Source organism: Geotrypetes seraphini, chromosome 4 (assembly GCF_902459505.1).
Source record: "Geotrypetes seraphini chromosome 4, aGeoSer1.1, whole genome shotgun sequence".
NCBI lineage: Eukaryota > Metazoa > Chordata > Amphibia > Gymnophiona > Dermophiidae > Geotrypetes > Geotrypetes seraphini.
In genome coordinates this window covers 83045430-83065939 of record NC_047087.1, presented here as the reverse complement: position 1 = coordinate 83065939, position 20510 = coordinate 83045430, and the positions used below count along the sequence as shown (strand labels likewise).

The window sequence follows — 20510 nt, the reverse complement described above, 5'->3', positions numbered from 1 at the left end:
AGGTGCCTAATTAAAAAAAAAAAACCCAGACCTAAACCAATTTTGAGACTGATGACCTGTTTCCCTGATTGTAAAGAGATTGAATCCAGTAAATACAAAGGAGGCAATTCGTATATAATTTTAAAAACCATTGTACAGGTTTCAAAGTGAATTTGGGCAGTAACAGGAAGCCGATGCAATATAATTTCATATAAGGGGCAATCTTGTCAAATTTAGATAAAGCAAACAAAGAGAAGATATTGCCTTACTATGAAAAGGCAAGAGAGATGTCCTCTCAACCAAATAGTGTTTATTCTTTAAAAATGTGTTTTGTCCCAACAAGGATCCAAGTTTCGGCATACGGATATGCCTTCTTCAGGGGACACTAAAAAAATAATATACAAATCATATAAATACTGATAAAATGATAAATATAAACATAAAGAACAATAAAAACATGAAGAAAAAGCATAAATATCACATTAAATACATTAAAAGCATATAGAAATAAACAGTAATAAAATATCTTATGGTGCATTAAAAATATCAAAAACGTAGTGAAAGTGATAAAACAAGGAAAATATATATATAAAAGAAAAAAAAAAAATATATATATATATCTCAAATACGTCAATAAAAATATCAGATGTCATTAAGGTGTCCTTTTACTAAGCTGTGGTAGCCGCTTTAGCGCATGCTAAACACTAATACGTCCATTATATCCTATGGACGCGTTAGCGTTTAGCGCATGCTAAAACAGCTACTGTGACTTAATAAAAGGACCCCTTAATGACATCTGATATTTTTATTGACATATGTGAGATATATATATATATATTTTTTTCCCCTTATATATATATATATATATTTTCCTTGTTTTATCACTTTCACTACGTTTTTGATATTTTTAATGCACCATAAGATATTTTATTACTAAATTGATCTAATCCAACTTATGTCTTTAGAAACTTAAAAAAGCTAATGTCTTGTGGTGATCAAAAAATGGTAACCGGAATCTCTAAGGGCTAATAGATGCAATGTACCATAAACCAAAACATAAAAATGAAAAAAAGTGAAAAATAAAAAGTAGTATAAGTGGAAATATGAATAAATTTAAATAAAGAAAATATCAACCTTAATGCGACATTTTGAATGGTGTGAAGTCTTTTTAAGAGATAAGACAACTAAATACGCTAATTTACAGTAATCAGTCTGGGACAATATAACAGCCTGTACCACAAGAGTAAATGCTGATTCCTCAAAATATTTATGGATCACCCTCAATCTTCTTAACATAACAAAAACATTTTTAGTGACCAATTTAACTTGGTGTTCCATGGAAAGAAGATTATCCAACTACACTCCCAAGACTCTTGCCTGCGTATCAAAATTATAGTTTCTATTATCAAAACTTGATAGCAAATTGTTCCTAACATTCTCTTGTGGTCTCAACCAAAGAAATTTGGTCTTAGACTGTATTGATCCTGAATTTATGTGCAGCTACCCAAGCCTCAACACTATCAAGAGCTGGCTTTAAAATACTCAAATCTTTGAAATCATTGCTCACCAAGGGAACAAGTAGGCTAATGTCATCTGCATATATATAGCTAAATATATTAAGAGAGTTCAACACTCTCCCCAATGATTGCATTATTATATTAAATAACAAAGGTGACCCCTAAGGGATGTCACAATCCAAATTCCAGCTTTCAGAGAATAAGCCTTTCATTTTAACTTTATAGGAATGGTGTGTCAGAAAACCCCATCAATCTAATTCAGGATATGGCCCCCAATTCCCCATTCCATCAAAATTTGTTTAAGCAACTGATGGATCCACAAGGTCGAAATCACTTGACGGGTCAAACTGAATTAAAACAACACTTTGACCTTGACTAAATATAGACTTCCCTCTAGCTACAGGAAAGCAAAGTAGAGTTTCTGTGCCTTGCAATGTATTACTAAGGATTGTAGATTCTCTCAGCTCAATGCCCTGTTTAATTCTCTGAAGACTAAGATGCCTTGTATTCTGTATCCGTTAATACTGATGTTTACAAATAAATATTGGGTTATATCCATTGAGAACTGCGGTTTAATTCAGGCTAGGAAACTGACAGAGATCTTTCCTATGGAGGAAGGGGTAGGTTGCGTTGCATGCCCTTAACTTTTGATGAGTTTGCCAGATGGTGTCCAGTGTAATGTTTCTCTTTTTTTTTTTCCTGAAAAGATTATACTACACTGCTAAGTGGTAGCAAATGACATTCAAATGGCAATGAACTTTAGCCACTTTTATGAAGGTGAAATTTTTTTAGCATGTGTTCAGTTCACTGGTGCACCTTAAAAGAACCAATATTCACAACATCGATTGATTGAGATTTATTAACCACTTTTATGAAGAGATTTCACTCAAAGCAGTGTATGGCAGATGTAACAAATAAAAACGAAGGGAGGAACTGATGTACTGGATCAAAATGAGTTTATGCCAAAGTATAAAATGGCAAATGATTTTGACAAAGTTAGACAAGTTTCTGCTGAACAAGAACGTGCGCTGGTAGGGCTAGTCTCAGTTAGGGTGCGGGTCTTAGACCAGAGGGCCGCCGCGTGAGCGGACTGCTGGCCATGATGGACCACTGGTCTGACTCAGCAGTGGCAATTCTTATGTTCTTAAAAAATTGCCTTCCTCAGGGGTCCGATATGGAAGGGCCAGCATTGTGGAAAACAATATTTCAAAGCTGCTAAGAAAAGCCCATAGATACCATTGGTAACCAAAAAAAAAAAATGCTGCTGTATAAAACTGACAGGTTTTGTTTTTTTCATGTGCTTTCCTTGCTTTCAGTAATGAGCTGATTAGTCAGAAAAAAAAGGGTAACTTTATAGCAAGAAACATAAAGCTGTGTTTTTCATGTGCTGTGCTTTAGTTAATGGATCTTTTCCTCTAATTAGCAAATAGCATTGCTGTTTGTCCCCCAAAATAGGTTTTGCATGGCAATATATCTGTTCTGATGTGCCCTGTTTATGTGGTGCCTCATTAGCCCACTCTTTTACTAAGGTGTGTTAACCAATTAGCACTCTAATCGAATTAGCGTGCGCTAAACGCATCAATAGATTAACATGCACGCGTTGGCATTTACCGTGCGCTAAATCGATTAGTGCATGCTAATAGGTTAGCGCATCTTAGTAATAGAGGATCTAAAATGTATTTTGAGCCTAATAAAGCAAAAATAAAAACCCAGAGAGCTATTTAGCAGGTCGCATTAAGGATGCCCAAACTGTGCCTAAGTTCCATCCTTAGAACTCGGGTCTATCTGAAGCCCAAACTATGCTCAAAAGTAGATCTGGTTTTCATTCGTCTACAATGTAGGCATGAGATGGACCCCCCTAGGTCGCTCAGCGTTATTCAAATGAATCAAAGGACACCCATATTGAAGCCTCGCCCAGACCATGCCCATTCCACGCCCACGCCTATTCCATTAGGCGTGAGTTTTCCTAATGGGTGTCCATGAAATTGTGGACGCGCCTACAAAGTGACATCCACGTACTTTGGACGTCCATGTACCAATTATCGCTCGTTAAGACCCTTAAATGGCTCATTAACCACTTAGTTTGGATGCCTAAGTCCCACTCAGCTTTAGGCGCCCTTTATAGAATCGGGGCCATTATGTTTATCTCAAAAATAGACTGGATAGGACCAGTTTATTAGACAGCCAAGATTTTTTTTTCACTGAAATGAGCCAGCACCAAAGGACATCTGTTTCATGGTACCCCCACTCACATCCCCATGAATTATCAAGGGCAGCATACCCCTTCTCCTCACTACTGTGATATACACTTTCTTTCTTCCCCCCAGTATTCCAGTATTTCCCCCATACCATGCCAGTGTGAATCTTAAGAAATACACAGGGTCTGGATGTATAAATGCTGTATTTGGAAGACACAGTGGCTGATTGTGACTGCAAGTACTGTAACTTCTTTCCTTCCAGAATATCTTTAGATGAGTTGGTTTTATCTATTCCATAACAGTTACAGGAAATAATCTTACTCTCAAATCAGAGAATGTTGCTCACAGATGATCTCAGACTCTCAGAGGTGCCATTAATGTTCATCTCAACACTTAAACAGCCTGCTTCAGAGGTTTGTAGGGTGGAACATTGACAAAGAACACTTTGATATGTTGCTTAACCTTCATCAATAGAAATTTGTACTCATTCCATCTTTATTCCTTTTTACCATTATCTTTCATTATCTTAGACCAAATTTATACAATGTGTAACCTATAGAAGACAACTTTTTAGTATGATGGGAATGTTAAATCCAATTAATTTTACCCCTCCCTGGACATAATCATTGTTTGCATAATTTGGGGGGTACTTGAGCACCCACAGAGCTGGCTTCTATGGTGTAACCTTTAAATGAATTGCAAATTGAATCCAAAAAGTCAGTAAACCATAGGAAAAAGCCAGATGAACTGAACCTTTTTTCCCTTGGGCACATCCCTAGTCACTGTCAAATTAAAAAAAAAATAAAAAAATTCAGTATTTGACCTTGAGGTTTAGGACTTAATATTAGGGATGTCTACAATTTTTAAAAAAACTGTATTTATCTCTCTCTTTTTTTTCTAAATCTATCATCATTTTCATTTGATTTGATGCCTATTTTGATAGCAAATACCCTCTACTACCCCCACCTCCAGCCTGACCTTCACTTGTCTATCTACCCCAAGAACCCATGTAATAGACTTTGAAATGAGGGGGAACAATCCCCCAATTGCTCTTTCCCTGCCTTGTCACTATAGGTCTTTGAACTGGGGTAGGAGCTATGCTTAATGGTCCCTACTGATCTTGCTTTCCAAATAGAATCTTAGCACTTAGGCAACCAATGCTACTTCAGTCACATCTGAATATACACCCTATATATATATGCAATCTCTACACCACTGTCTAATCTATGGATATTGAACATGTGATATAACAAACTCTCATTAATTTTTGCTTTTAGTTTTGACAGATAGACCTCCGCCCATCATTCTCCAGGGTCCAGCCAATCAGACATTAGCAGTGGATGGGACTGCCTTACTCAAGTGTAAAGCTACTGGTGATCCTGTCCCTGTTATCAGCTGGTTGAAGGAAGGGTTTGATTTCATGGGAAGAGATCCTAGACTATCCGTCCAAAATCAGGGCACATTACAAATTAAAGCGCTCCAGGTGAGTACTGTCTCTGGACATTGATAAATAACTTGATGATGAGTTTTGAAACTTGGTTGCAAACTCTGTTCATTCTTTTAGTCTCAAGGTTTTCACTGATAAAAAGAGCAAAACGAACACAATTTTTTCAGTACAAAACCAATTCAATCTAGCACTTTCTTCCTACTCTTTAGATGACCTCTGCAGTCCATGGGTAAAGTTCACACTCTGTTGAGAAAGATGCATAATTATCCCCACAGAGAGAGAAATCAAAGAGCTGTTTTGCAAATAAAACAGTTGCTTACTAGAGATTATTATCCTCCCTAGACTTACACCACTGGACTTAACATAAGACTTCTACTATGAAAAGGAAGAACAAGGTAACCAACTGGCTTCCAGTCATTGGGGCCAGATTGAACCCTTCCAACTTTTATCAGTTGCATGTACAAACTTCATGAGGGTGATTTTATAACAGGGTACCTAATTGGGAAGCCTGGTGCATATTTTTAGTACTTCAGGTGTCTATATGTCTTTCTAAAATAATAGCGTAAATTGTGCGTGGATTGAAGGCCCACAAACATCAACCCATACTTTACATGTGCATTTTATGAAATATCATATAACTTGTGATCATACATGCTTTATCCAAATTCTGGACCCAATTCTGTATACTGTGCCAAAAGTTAGATAACAATTTGACATGTAACTTTCACAGTACAGTGGCAGTTACTCACCAAAATGGTGGTGGAATGACAACTACATGCAAAACGTCACTTAGGTGCAATTCTGCAATTTGGGCACGTAAGAACTGCAAGTGGGGAATTGGAGAGTCATGAGTGTTCCAATTATTCCACGTGTGCTTTACAGAATACTGTCAGTTGCATAGCACCACACTTAATTATGAATATTTACACTACAGAATGACATGGGGAAAAATTTTGTCCCCGTCACTGCCCTGTCCTCGGACCACCATCCTCTTCACTGCCCCTTCCCTGCCGTCCCCTTCACCGCCCCGTCCCCGGAGTGGAGAAGCACTAAAATTAGAGGATACAATTTAAGGTTGCAGGGTGGTAGACTTAGGAGTGACATCAGGAAATACTTTTTCACAGAGAGGGTGGTTGATACTTGGAATGCCCTCCCAGTGGAGGTAATGGAGACAAAAACGGTGACAGGATTCAAAAATGTGTGGGTTAGGTACAAAGGATCCCTAAATAGAAAGAGGATAGTATCAAAACAAAACTTGATACGTCAACAGTTATAAGTTCATGTATGATGAGCAGAAATGGTGCTTAGATGGCAGCTCTACCAGTGGAGAAGTAAATTCAGTGTTGGATGGACTTCTACAGTCTTGTGTGACTTGTATATGGCAAAACAGTGACTTGTATATGACAAAACAGATCAGGAAGAGCTGGAGTAGACTTCAGTGGCAACTCCAGCATGGGGAAGTGCCAGACGGATTTCTACGGTCTGTATCTTGTATATAGAAAGGCAGATCAGGATGAGGGTGGAGTGGGTTTTGACAGCAACTCCAGTAGTTAGGAAGTAGGGTTAGTGCAGTGTAGACTTTTAGGGGCTGATTCTACAAACGGTGTCCTAACCCTGCAGTGGTTGGGTGGGATGTTGGGGCTTCAGTGGGTTTTGAGGTGGGGTGTCAGGGATTTGGGGGATTGAGGGGGCTTGGCAGCATGAGGGAGTGGGCAACCCTCCTGCCAATTGGATGTGTGTGTGTGTATGTGTGTGGGAGAGTTGTTGGAGGAGTTAGGCTGGAGGGAGTGGGCATCCCTCCTAGCAATCATGGATTTGGGTGTCAGGGGAGTCCTCTACCGTAGCAGCAGGGGTATTTCCCCTCCCCCCTCCCCCGATCAGCTGAGCCGGCAGGATTCTCTGAAGCCGTGGTTTCAGGGAGTCCTTCCAGCTCAGTTGATCAGGCATTCCCATGCTGCAATCAGCTGAAGGCAATGGATACTTCAGCAAAAATAGGCGGCTGAGCCACCTATCTTTGTGATCAGGCAGGCACAATTCTCTAAACAGCACTAGTGACAAGACGTGATTCTCAGTCGATGGCCGAGACTGGCGTCCTATATAGAATCAGCCCCTTACAGTCTGAGTCTTGGAAATGGCAAGGATGGATCAGGAGCAAGTATGTGTATTTTATATCTCATTCATCTCTTATATCTTGGCATCCCAAGTCCTCTAAATTTTCTTCACACTTCTACCTCTAACTCTCTGTTGTAGTTCCTTCCTATTTCTCCTACTGTAAACCGCGTAGAGCTCTACGAACGTGGAGATGATGCGGTATACAAACCTAAGGATTAGATTAGATTAGATATTGTATGAGTATGGATCCTATATATCTCAGTAGGGAGAGGAAGGCATCGTATAGTGGAAGTTATCAAGTAAAATGTTATGTTAATACTATTGAATTTGATAATGAATGTGACTGTTGGGCAGACTGAATGGACCTTGCAGGTCTTGATTTCCCATCATTTACTACGTTGCTATGTGTAGGGTATGCATCTATTTACAGAATGGTCCTTAGGCAGAATTTTGACATATGAATGTATATATGTTATACGTAGTCTTATATCCTGCCGAATCCTCCACATTGGCGTTCAAGGTGAGTTACATTTGCACACATGCATGTAAATTTCTAAACATTTACATATATTATTGGCAATAATAGTGTCAGTGCTATAGAACTGTCCCCCCAGTGGGGTAATCTCTGAGGAGCCATAGAAATGAATGCAGGAAATAAGTGCATAGATGTTAGTATTTTATTTATTTATGTGTGCATGTAAACACATGCATGTGGAAATGAAAATAATCCAGCTTGCTAGATGCTGTTCTGTAAATATGCGCATGCACTTTGCAGGTGGGATTTCACAGGAGCAGAGTTTGGGTGGATTGTGGGCAAGACGCACAATGATGCATGTAAATTATAGAATTCCATAAATTATACGCATATCTTCCCAGTCTAGGTGTGAGCATTTACACCAGCTCACACATAGGGAAATGGTTACGCCAGTATTGCATAAAGAAAAATAATCACCTACTTTTTTTTTTTATAGAAGAGATTTTAAATAGGTTCATGGCACTTAAATATAGGCACCTCCTGAAAACAATTTCATTGAGGCCAAAAACAAGCCTGTCCCCGACAAACTGATTATATTTTCATCAAGTATCTAGTAGCTTTTTCTTCTAAAATTAAAAAAAAACAACAACCTGAGAATACTTTTATGACAATCAACTTTCTTGAAACACTTTAATATTTTCCAGAGCAGAGTTGACACAAGCAGTTCTTATAATACTTTTAAGTTCTCAAGGATGCGGTATAAATGAAGTAAAAAAAAAAAAAAAAAATCTCAGTGACAGAGTTGGGACTGAATGTTCGGAAATGAAAGAGAGTTTTGTCTTCGGCCACTTGCTTGTCAGTGGCTTAAATTAATTATGAGTCTTCTCAGAACAAAATGGAATTTATTAAAAAATTAATGTCAGCACTTCTTGAGTAAACAATTTAGCTTCCCACTCTGGTGCTGGAGGCAGGCTTAGGCCACGAAGGTTAATGCATTTTTACTGTACTGTTGGATTAGACAGTACAGCTGGCTGTTCGAGATCCCAAGATTCCTCTGTACTGTGGAGAAACAGCAATTGAACATGAGTGCCTAGTGATCTCCAGCTAACATTTTGAGCATTCTCCTTAAAAGATGTTTGTGAGATGTTTGTCTGCAGCCCAAAATGTAAATAGTAAAATATATTAAATTATACAGTACAAATGTATTAATCAGTTCTCTAAAGTCTTGATACCTGGGTATATATCGTGGAATTGTGGCAATGTTTTTCTTAAAAATGACAGTTAATAAATCTAGAGTTTTCTAGCACTTTCCAAATCAGAGGTGTTCAATTCTAGTCATTGAGGGGTTGGACTAGTCTGGTTATACTTAAAGAATATGCATAGCATATATTCTCATGGGTAATAACTCACTGGGGTTGGTTTACTAAGTCACCATAAAATCTGAGTTTAAGGTGGATTATTGTATGGCTTTTTCTGTGGTTTTAATTGCTGGTCGAGTTCTAACGTTTCCATTCATGCAGCGCTACCTGTATAGAATTAACACAGACATTTACCTCCTATTTAAGAGGCATTGTGGCCCAGATGCTATAAGCTGTGATTGACAGCCGCCCTCAAAAGTGGTGCAGATCGCATGTCCATCATGTGACGCGCCATTTATAGAATCACGGCTACATCATAGATAGGCGCCAAAATGGAGGCCATGGTTTCCATGTAATTTTTTTTTTTTAATGTTTTAGTTTAGTTCTCATATTCAATCTAGTTGCTCTCTTCTGGTTTACCCCTAGTATTCTAGAGATACATAGGGTTGCTTTTACTAAGCTGTGTTAGGTACTAATGCAACTTAAAATATGCGTCCTATGGTAACTGCCAAATCATCGCGTGCCAATCCAGGCGCTAATAAATTTTTGTAATTTATTTTCTAAGTGGCATGTCAGGGAGCATAGATTGGCTGCATTAATTAGTTAGCACAGCCACATTACCATGCACTTACTGGTTAATGCAGGATTACCGCGGAGCCTTTATCACTTACTAAGCAGGTATCAGTAAGTGCTCATGCAGTAATTTTTTTTATTTATTTAATGAGTACTTACTGTTACCTACCTAAGGTATTTCCTCTTTTCTGTATCTGTGGGCAATTCTTAGAAAATCTGAATATGCTGCCTTACAAAGAAGTTTTCTGGTTTTTATGTCCCTTATAACTAAAAAGCCCTTTTACTAAAGCTTAGCATTCATTAACAGATATTTGCATGTGCTAAATTGACTGCGTCTGGTGGGCCTTCAGCAAGCATGCGCAGATGACGTCCCACGCATCCGCACATGCTGAAAGCCCTCCAGACGTGGCCTAGAGGTCAGCAAAAAAAGAGGCGTGGCTTTTGGGAGGTGGGGTTGGAAGCAGAATAGGGTGGGGCTAGAGGTGGAATGGAGTGGGTTGGAGGCGGGGCTGGGGGTTAGAACAAGTTGGGGCTATGGGTTTGAGTTTTTCCATCCTTAAATATGGTAAGGGTTACCATTTTACTGTATATCCCAGTTTTTAGTACCACCACTATTTTGCTCATGCTGTAGTTACTGGTGTAGCAGACAGAGCAAGGATTGGATAAACCACTCTCCCAAGTCAGAGGAAGGTACATTATTATGTTTTAATTTTCTTCTTTGTGTCAAGTCTGAGATTTAAGTTTTCATGACGGTATTTCTATAGAGGAGCACCTGTCCGGAATCTATTCTATAAAGGAAAGTACGCACCTCCAGTGCAATTTAGTCTCAATTATCTGATGTAAACAGGATTGACCCATTGTTGGATAAGTAAAAAGAGGGGATAATACATAAACAAAGGCACAAAGTGAATCTCACCAGGAGAAGTAGAGTCTTGGGTCACAACAGTGCTGTTTTGCAGTAAAGGTAGAGTTCCAGGTGCAAAACAAATTGGCTCAGATGCAAAACTTCCCTCTGTGCTATGCCAGAAAATGAAAAAAGAAGCCCTACACTTCTTTACAGCGACGTGATGATATCACCAGTGGGGGGGGGGGGGGGGGTCTGTTGGATATGTTGGATGGTCGGATTAGCAAAGGTCAGATTATTAAGACCGTACTGTGCTTTCCTTTGTAAAATTGTTAGAGGTATATACAAATGTTTGTATTTAGGAATGAGCCAGCCATTGAACTGGTGTAAATGTTTGCACCTAGGTGCAGGAAATGGTGCATGTAGAATATTCCATTAATTACGCACATAAGTGTGCGTCCCACATTCATCTAGACTCTGCCCATGTGTATTCCCAACTGCAGAGTGTTTGCTATTCAAGAAATGAGGGCCTGATTCTCTATAGGCTGCTGATCGCGTGTCAATCACACATTGTCATCCTATGGAGAATCATGTCTAGTTTTCTCACAGATGCCTTAAATGTAGGCCAGCATTTTAGAGGACTACATTTAAGGCATCTGTCTCGTGGCTATGGGGATGTGCAGTGACACTACCAATGCCCAAGGCCACTTCCGGGGGAAACCATACCCATGACACAACTTGGACATCTGTAAGCATTTGTATGTGTCTCTTTAGGTGCGCGACTTAGGCCTACAACATAGGCATTTAAAACGTGTGTCCTGATTGGCTGTGAGACAGCGGTAGGACAACTACCGCTGCCTACCATTGGAATGTGTGCTTGCAGAATCAGGCCCTCAGTGCAGAGCTGGTTTATTGCCATTTATGTGCATATGTATTCATATGCACATGCTTTAATGGCTAGAATACTGGTATTTACATGTGTACATGTAGGCAGTTCCTTATAGAAATACCTCCTTTGTGCAGGAATCCTATACTAAAGAGCAGTGAGCCAATTACAGAGATGATACTATGTAAATAATGTCCATGTTTCCTTTTTACACACAGGTCTCTGATTCTGGAACCTATACTTGTGTGGCTACCAGTTCTAGTGGAGAGACGTCATGGAGTGCTGTATTAGAGATAGCAGGTAAGGTCATGTTCACTTTTAGTTATCTTAATGTGAAAACCTCTAGTGGAAATATAAAATGCCCATAAATTGCTGCTGAATATCAGCTTTTCATGCTCTAGATAGAAATCATTCCATAAAACCTAATTATTGCAGACATTTTTTTACGTTCACATTTAATGATATTATACAACAGATCTGAAAGGAGTGGTATTCATTTAAAATGAATTATAAGCTGTCCCTCCCAAGTCCAAGGACCCTTTTCTTATTAATTTTTGGATTAATAATTTTTGAGTAGGATATTATTAGTCTGCTAGCTATCATGAAATTGCTAGCCTTAGTTCACTTTCCATTTTGTACAGAATATCTTGCGGCTGGGGGTGTAATACTATTGTACTTTTAGGGGTTGGTTCACTAAAGTGCAGTAAAAATTAGTAGTTATCACCTGTTGGTAGTCAAAATTACCATGTAATAACTGTAAAGCTTCTGTATTAAATGTTGGGGGCATTCCCAGCATCTTCCCATACAGTTAACAGAGAGAATTTCCTTACCAGATAATATGATGCAGTTAGCTACACCTGTTTGATGTCTTGTTATCTGCTGAATTTATAGCTAATGCAACTTAGTAAACAGGCTTATTAGATCCTTAGACTAGTAGCAGGGGAGAAAAATCAATGGGGGAGGCAAGATGGAGGCAGCAGAGAGACATTGGGCCTAATATTCAACCTGCAGGAGGCAGCCTGGCTACCTCCTGCCGGCCAAGGTGATCCTGAATATCCAATGCCAGGGTCATATCTGGCCCCAGCATTGAATATGCAGGGCAAAGTCATCTGAATTGGGATTTGAACCTGTGCCTTCTAATTCTCAACCTTCTGTTCTAACCATCAGGGTACCCCCTCAGTTTTTTCAGTACTAGAACATAAGAAGTTGCCTCCACTGGGTCAGACCGAGGTCCATCTCGCCCAGCGGTCCGCTCCCACGGCGGCCCATCAGGTCTGCGACCTGTGAAGTGGTTTCTGACCACTTTTATAACCTACCTCAAGTTCTATCTGTACCCCTCTATCCCTTTATCCTCCAGGAACCTATCCAAACCCTTCTTGAACCCCTGTACAGAGTTCTGGCCTATCACTTCCTCCGGAAGCGCGTTCCATGTGTCCACCACCCTCTGCGTAAAAAAGAATTTTCTAGCATTTGTTCTAAACCTGTCCCCTTTCAATTTCTCTGAGTGACCCCTAGTGCTTGTGGCTCCCCTCAGTTTGAAGAATCTGTCCTTATTTACTCTCTCTATGCCCTTAAGGATTTTGAAGGTTTCTATCATGTCCCCTCTAAGTCTCCTCTTCTCCAGGGAGAACAGCCCCAGCATTTTTAACCTGTCAGCGTATGGAAAATTTTCCATACCTTTTATCAGCTTAGTCGCCCTCCTCTGCACTCCCTCGAGTACCGCCATGTCCTTCTTGAGGTACTATATAAAGGCTTGTGCCCAGGATATGTTAATTTCCTTAATAAATCAAAAGCATGCTATCAAATGGGCAACTCTAATGAGAAAGTCTTGTGAAAATAGGACCTCTTGTCTTTGTGGAATTTCAGTTCTCATACATGGGCAGAAAGGCAGTCTGGTTATTTATTTATGCATAAACCCCTCTAATCATATTTAACTCTTTCAGAGTCAGGCGGAGCAATAATTAGTAAAAATTATGATCTGAACGACCTGCCTGGAGCACCATCTAAACCCCAAGTCACCGATGTCACGAAGAACAGTGTCACCTTATCTTGGAAGCCCGGCACCACTGGAAGCTTACCAGTTAATGCCTATCTCATTGAAGCTTTTAGGTAATGTGAAGAATTGCATCTTTAATCTTTATACATTTAAATTTACTTTAGCAATGATGTCAGCTGTCTTGCAGTTTGTGTATGAATTTCTGCAAATTGAATAAGCTCATTAAATCCTTTTTCTGGATGTCACATAGTTCAGTCTTGATCTGCAAGAATTTCCTTGTTTTTATTAACCACCCGGTTATGAAAGGAAAATGGCAGCCAGCCATTAAGGAATTGTGAGGGAGCCAAGAAGTCATTCAGCTGTAACTGTATGTTCCCCTTCTACTTTTACCATCACAAGAGGTTTAACAAAGGAGATTTGAAATTAAACATTGTTGTTTTTTTTAGCACCAACCGTGGCAGTATTAGCTCTGACGCTCATAGGAATTCTATGAGCGTCAGAGCTTTTACTGCCTTGGCCAGTGATAAAAAAAATCCTAACAAAGCTTCATAAAAAAAAAAGGGGGGGGGGGAGTTATTTTTAGATAGGCTTAACAGAATCAGAGCTTTTGTTTTATTCCAAGTGTACTATGTATCAGTGAAGAAACTCATGCAAGGTGGAAAACTGTTTTGGCTCCATTCTTTCTTTTATGCATATGTAAGTGTAAAACTCAGACATGCTGGGGCTAATCTTATAGCAAGGCGCCTAGGTTAAGTGAGCAGGAAGACATGTATTTTGAAGTTATCTTATAAAGAAATATAAGCACCCATTATGACTAAGATACTAATGCAAATTGAGCACACTAGAGCCTAGATTGAAGATGCAAATATTAAGACTATCTAAGAGCAGGTACAAATGTTAGTGCATACTTTGTACAAATGGGTATATTAGATAAAATATGCCTATAAATTATGACTCTATACATACTTTTACCTATATTAAAAGTTTGCTTTACAAACAATGAAGCCCATTCATTCAGTTCACATAAAGCAAAATTCAACACAGTACTTAACAAGAAAGAAAAGAGAATTACAAAATAATAACAACAACAAAAATGAAACCAATTGCATACCCTATATAGGACTCCTAGAGCAACAAATTAAGCTACCGTATACAGATTTTCAACATCTCAGATTATTTAATATTGCTCTCCTGACTTATTTCCATCAGTTCATTACTATATTAAGCTGTAAAATGCTAGGTTTTTAACATTATTTTAAATTGTTTAACATTGTTCTTCCTCATTGCTTTTGGTAGATTATTCCATCCTACAAGAGGGTGCCATGACTAAAAACATTCTCCATCTAAACCTCTCATCTTTTTCCTTAGTTATAGTTGGACTCTCCAGAAGAGACTCCATGCCTTTTAATGTATGTTTAGGAAAATACCCATTCAATCTTGTCTTGAGGTATTTAGGATTATCATTTTACAAAACCTTAAAAGTCAACAACAGTATTTTAAACTTCACTCTTGATAATACTAGGAGCTATCAAAGTACGCCCAGCTTGCATCATGGTTACTTTTAAACATGACCTAGTTCTATGAGTCCATTTAAATATCTAAAATAACATTTAGGTGTGAAAGTTTTTGATATATTTAATCTCTGCATGGATTTTTGGCTATGGGGGGGAGGAAAGGAAATTCGGCTTTGTCTTCTGGCCACACTTTTTATATGAAAATACCAAAATGTTTATTCTAGTGTAGCCTCATATATTTATACCTCTTTTAGCTGTGCTTTCTAACTGATAATATATTTTCAACTATTATGAAAATATGCACTGCATTTGCAATGATTAAAACTCAAAACTTTGCACTCCTCATTGACCAGCTGTATTTCTATTCACTTCATTTCACAAATTTTTCAAAACATATTCAAGTTATCTTCAATTCATTTTTTCAATTCTCTCATTTTCCAAACTTATTTCAATCTTTCATAATAGCAATGGCAATGTTTTGTTTTGTTTTTTTTAGTGTCCCATCTCTAAGGATAATAGGTACTCGCCGTACCACAATCTTCTCGGTAACTGCGCCTATGATTTGGAATTCTCTTCCTATATATATAAGATCCGAACAAAATATACAAAAGTTCAAAAGCAGTCTAAAATGTTTTCTTTTTAAAGATGCCTATAATTGACTATTTGATTTAGTCCAGCAAATTTGTTAACTTTCTCTACCCTAATGTGCTTTCCTTTTATGTATCTTTCCTCGATAAATATTGTAGTTCTCCCCTCCCTCCCCTCCCACTGTACCACTAAGGTCTTAATAGTTAAGTAAGAAAACTGTCTGACTTATTTGTTTGTCTATAAAAGTTTTTATTATCATTGTACAACGCTTAGTATCCTAGGATAAGCGTTTAATCAAATATATGAATAAACTTGAAACTTAAGGCACTTATTTGAGTGTTGTGTAATCAATGTCAGCTGGGGACTGACTTCACCCGACATGTTTCACCTATCCGGCTGCCTCAAGGATGTCCCCTATTAAATGTAAGAAATAGTATAACTTATCTTGGTGTTTTATATGCAAGAGCACATAATCATCAGTGGTTTCTCTACTTACTTTTTTACATAACACCATTGAATTGTCCTCTCTCGGCACGCCCTGCATGTCAAGTTGACCTTGGCATTTTTTTTTTTAATCAACTTTATATAGATTACATTCTGAACACACCTGATTATTCATGGTCTATTTCCAGATAACTTCCTCTTTTCTCACAGCAAAGTTGCCCACTCAATCTCCAAATGTTTGGTACTACTGTGTTCATTTGAATATCCAATTTTGTTCTCTATAATTTAATAATTTTTCTTGGTTGCCACCCTCCCACTGTGTTACTACCTGATCTATTACTCTCCACTTAATATCATTTATTTTGTGTTCTTTCTCCTGCTAGTGATGTACAAGTGGTGCTTGTAATGATTAAGTATTGATTCATGATTTATGTTCATTCAAATGAATATTTATAGTCCTACTACTACGTCCAATGTATATCAAATCACATGGGCAAACTATAGCATATATTGCTTGTTTGCTTTTACATGTGGTATCAGTTCTTGATTTTATTCTCTTGTCTCTATTAGGCACTTTCCATTCATTACCCTGTATTGTGCTATTTCACCACTAGCAAGAAGCACAACATAAATATGTGTAAATACGTTCTTCTTCCTTTAAATTATATCTATTCTTTGCAATCATTCTCCTATGTTTTTGCCCCTAGTATATGTTATTATTGGGGGATCCTTAAAAAATGGTAGAAGTTAATTGTACAGTGGTGCCTCACACAACGGACGCCTCGCACAGCGCACGCTGCGCACAACGAACTTTATGTCTTGATTCGTACAACGAACTTCGTTTCACACAACGAAGTCGCCCGAGCTGCATCCTTCCGCGCAGGCACTGCGCTTAACTGCCCTCTTTCCGCCTGGCTCCCTCTTGCCCCCCCGACTCCCCGACACGATCGGGGCAAAAAGGAGCCCAAGCCCTCTTGCCCCGCCGATTCCCCAACTCCCCGACAATATCGGGCCAGGAGGGAGCCCAAGTCCTCCTGGCCACGGCGACCCCCTAACCCCACCCTGCACTACATTACGGGCAGGAGGGATCCCAGGCCCTCCTGCCCTCGACGCAAACCTCCCCCCCCCCCAACGACCGCCCCCCCCAAGAACCTCCGACCGCCCCCCCAGCCGACCCGCGACCCCCCTGGCCGACCCCCACGACACCCCCAACCCCCTTCCCCGTACCTTTCTGTAGTTGGCCGGACAGACGGGAGCCAAACCCGCCTGTCCGGCAGGCAGCCAACGACGGAATGAGGCCGGATTGGCCCATCCGTCCCAAAGCTCCGCCTACTGGTGGGGCCTAAGGCGCCTGGGCCAATCAGAATAGGCCCGGGAGCCTTAGGTCCCTCCTGGGGGCGGGGCCTGAGGCACATGGGCCCAACCCGACCATGTGCCTCAGGCCCTGCCCCCAGGAGGGACCTAAGGCTCCCGGGCCTATTCTGATTGGCCCAGGCGCCTTAGGCCCCACCAGTAGGCGGAGCTTTGGGACGGATGGGCCAATCCGGCCTCATTCCGTCGTTGGCTGCCTGCCGGACAGGCGGGTTTGGCTCCCGTCTGTCCGGCCAACTACAGAAAGGTACGGGGAAGGGGGTTGGGGGTGTCGTGGGGGTCGGCCAGGGGGGTCGCGGGTCGGCTGGGGGGGCGGTCGGAGGTTCTTGGGGGGGGCGGTCGTTGGGGGGAGGGGGGGTTTGCGTCGAGGGCAGGAGGGCCTGGGATCCCTCCTGCCCGTAATGTAGTGCAGGGTGGGGTTAGGGGGTCGCCGTGGCCAGGAGGACTTGGGCTCCCTCCTGGCCCGATATTGTCGGGGAGTTGGGGAATCGGCGGGGCAAGAGGGCTTGGGCTCCCTTTTGCCCCGATCGTGTCGGGGAGTCGGGGGGGCAAGAGGGCTTGAGCTCCCTTTTGCCCCGATCGTGTCGGGGAGTCGGGGGGGCAAGAGAGCTTGAGCTCCCTCTTGCCCCGATCGTGTCGGGGAGTCGGGGGGGCAAGAGGGCTTGAGCTCCCTCTTGCCCCGATCGTGTCGGGGAGTCGGGGGGGCAAGAGGGCTTGAGCTCCCTCTTGCCCCGATCGTGTCGGGGGTGCCAGGGACCACACGGAGTCACCCACCGTACCACCCGATTCGGGTAAGCGCAGGTATCGGTGGGTGGCTTATTTGCGGGGGGGTGCCTTATTTTACATTTTTTTCTAAAAAGGGGGGGCTGTCTTATTTGATGGCCCTGCCTTATCATCGGGGAAACACGGTAGAAAAAAAAAAAAATGAACAGTTAAGTCCCAGTTTTTGCCGCTGAGACTCTGCCCTCTCACTGTAAAATTAGACTCTACTTAGTCTGTCTTTAAATTTAAAAAATGTGTGTTGTTTTAAAAAACAATTATGTTTTTAGATGTATCTAAATAAAAATAATAACCAAAAATTTATCTTTTTTTATGTCATCTTAGCATATTTTATGCTACAGAACGAATTATTTTTTTTAACATGTATTGTTATGGGAAAACGCGTTTCACATAACAAACTTTTCGCATAACAAACTTGCTCCTGGAACGAATTAAGTTCGTTGTGTGAGGCACCACTGTATAACCAATGTCTTGGATATCTTGGATGTTTTAGAGAACCAGAGGATACAAACCATTGTCTCTTTTTCTTCTTGGTTTTCCTTATTCTGCAATAATAATTGCCTCTGTTCATATTTTGCTCCCAAATATGCTTGTTGTATTGCTTTGATTGACTATCCTCGGCTTAGGAATCAATTTTGCAAAATCTTAGCTTCTTCTTTAAATAGTAGTATGGTAGAACATACTCACCTCGATCTTAAAAATTGACTAATTGGTAAATTAAATTTTAGGTTGTATGGATGAAAACTGTGAAATTTCAATAAAGCATCCCTCTCAACAGGTTTACAATATAACATTGTGATTAGTCAAGATTGTTGCTTTATTATTGTCAGATCCAAAAATTTGATTTGTATTGATCATATGTTATTGTAAACTGAAGATGTTCATTCACTGTGTTCAGCCATTCACCAAATTCCCTTAGTTCTTGTTCTGCGCCTTTCCAAATAATCAATATGTCATCTAGGAATCTTTTCCAAAATATTGCTGAAGAGTAATATGGAGATGAATATATTGATGTTACTTCAAATTTTTCCATAGTACCAAAGTAGCCCCCATGGCTACCCCTTGAAGCTGCTTGTAAAAATGCCCCACATATCAAATATATTTTTTTTATAACAAAAGTAGCCAATATTTGCAAATATTCTATAGAAAGTCTTGTTGGTATTTCACTATTAGCCAAAGTATCGGTAATTATCTCCAACACACCTTTCTGTGGAATACTTGTATATAATGAGACTACATCTGTTGTAGCTAACCAAATAGGTTCACTTATTTCCCCCCTTTCATCCAAAATCCTTAGTAGTTGTGAAGAGTCCTTCAAATTAGAATATATCTTCTTAACCTGTGGTTGTAAAAGACAATCAATAAATTTTGATAAAGGTTCTACTATTGAACCCCTGGTCAAAACAATTGGTCAACCTAGGGCTCCTTTTACTAAGGTACGCTAGCAGTTTTAGTGCATGCTTAGTGTGAGCTACAATGCCGCACGCACTAAATGCTAACACCTCCATAGAGCTTGCATTATTTTTTTTCGTTTAGCGCGCACTAATCTTTTACGTGCGCTAAAAATGCTAGCACACCTTAGTAAAAGGAGCCCCTAGTGGATTAAAAAAAAAAAAATGATGAACCTTCGGAACAAAATAAATCTTTGGAGTCCTTGGATATTCCTCCACCAAGAATCTACTTTCTCTGTTGGTCAGCATAGCCATCTTCTCTACATTATTAATTACTTCCTTGATCTCATTTAATAATCTTTCCATAGGATTTTCCTGTAATTTCAAATAACCAATAGATATTGATAATTGGCAGATTGCTTCTTCATTTTATTGTGTTCTTGATTGTAAAACTGTAGCATTGCCCTTATCTGCTCTCAAAATAATTTCTCCATCTTTATTAAGTCTTGTATGCTTTTCTTTCTTCTTTAGATATTACATTAATAATAGTTTTCTCTCTGAAATTTCTTCATAGGTGTCCCTGTTGGCCTTGGCTAGCTTTTCAAAAAGGTTTATTATGGGCTTGATAATACATTTACTCTAAGGAAGCTATGTACCGGTTCTTATATTTATACCTATTCTTTGTCTCACACAAATATTCAGTTAATTTATGCACATATGTTTAAATTTTCAAAAATAGGCACATAGGGTTGGATTCTGTAAATGATGCCATTATCGGCGGATGCCTACAAAATGGCCGCCAAGCCCATGTCAATCACACAGCGGCACTGTTTATAGCGGCTTTTGTCAAAAGTTGTCATAAATGTTGGCCATGATTTTAAAGGCCTACATTTCCGGCACCTACCTTTGATGAGAATCATGTCTACAGAGGCACTTTAGATTGCCTAAGGTTATTTCCAGCATTAACCATGCATACTTCAACCTTAGGCGTTCTAAGACGCCTCCATAGATGCGATGAAGGCGTTGTTTTTCTAGGT

At 39.9% G+C, this 20510-nt stretch overlaps 1 protein-coding gene across 1 annotated transcript in view; it reads left to right on the top strand.

Moving 5' to 3' along the window:
• Nucleotides 1-20510, top strand: part of ROBO2 (roundabout guidance receptor 2) — an 884946-nt gene that overhangs the window by 708360 nt on the left and 156076 nt on the right. Inside the window, 3 exon segments of the mRNA XM_033941714.1 lie at nucleotides 4972-5177; nucleotides 11608-11689; nucleotides 13333-13498. Coding sequence (XP_033797605.1) covers nucleotides 4972-5177; nucleotides 11608-11689; nucleotides 13333-13498 — 454 coding nt within the window.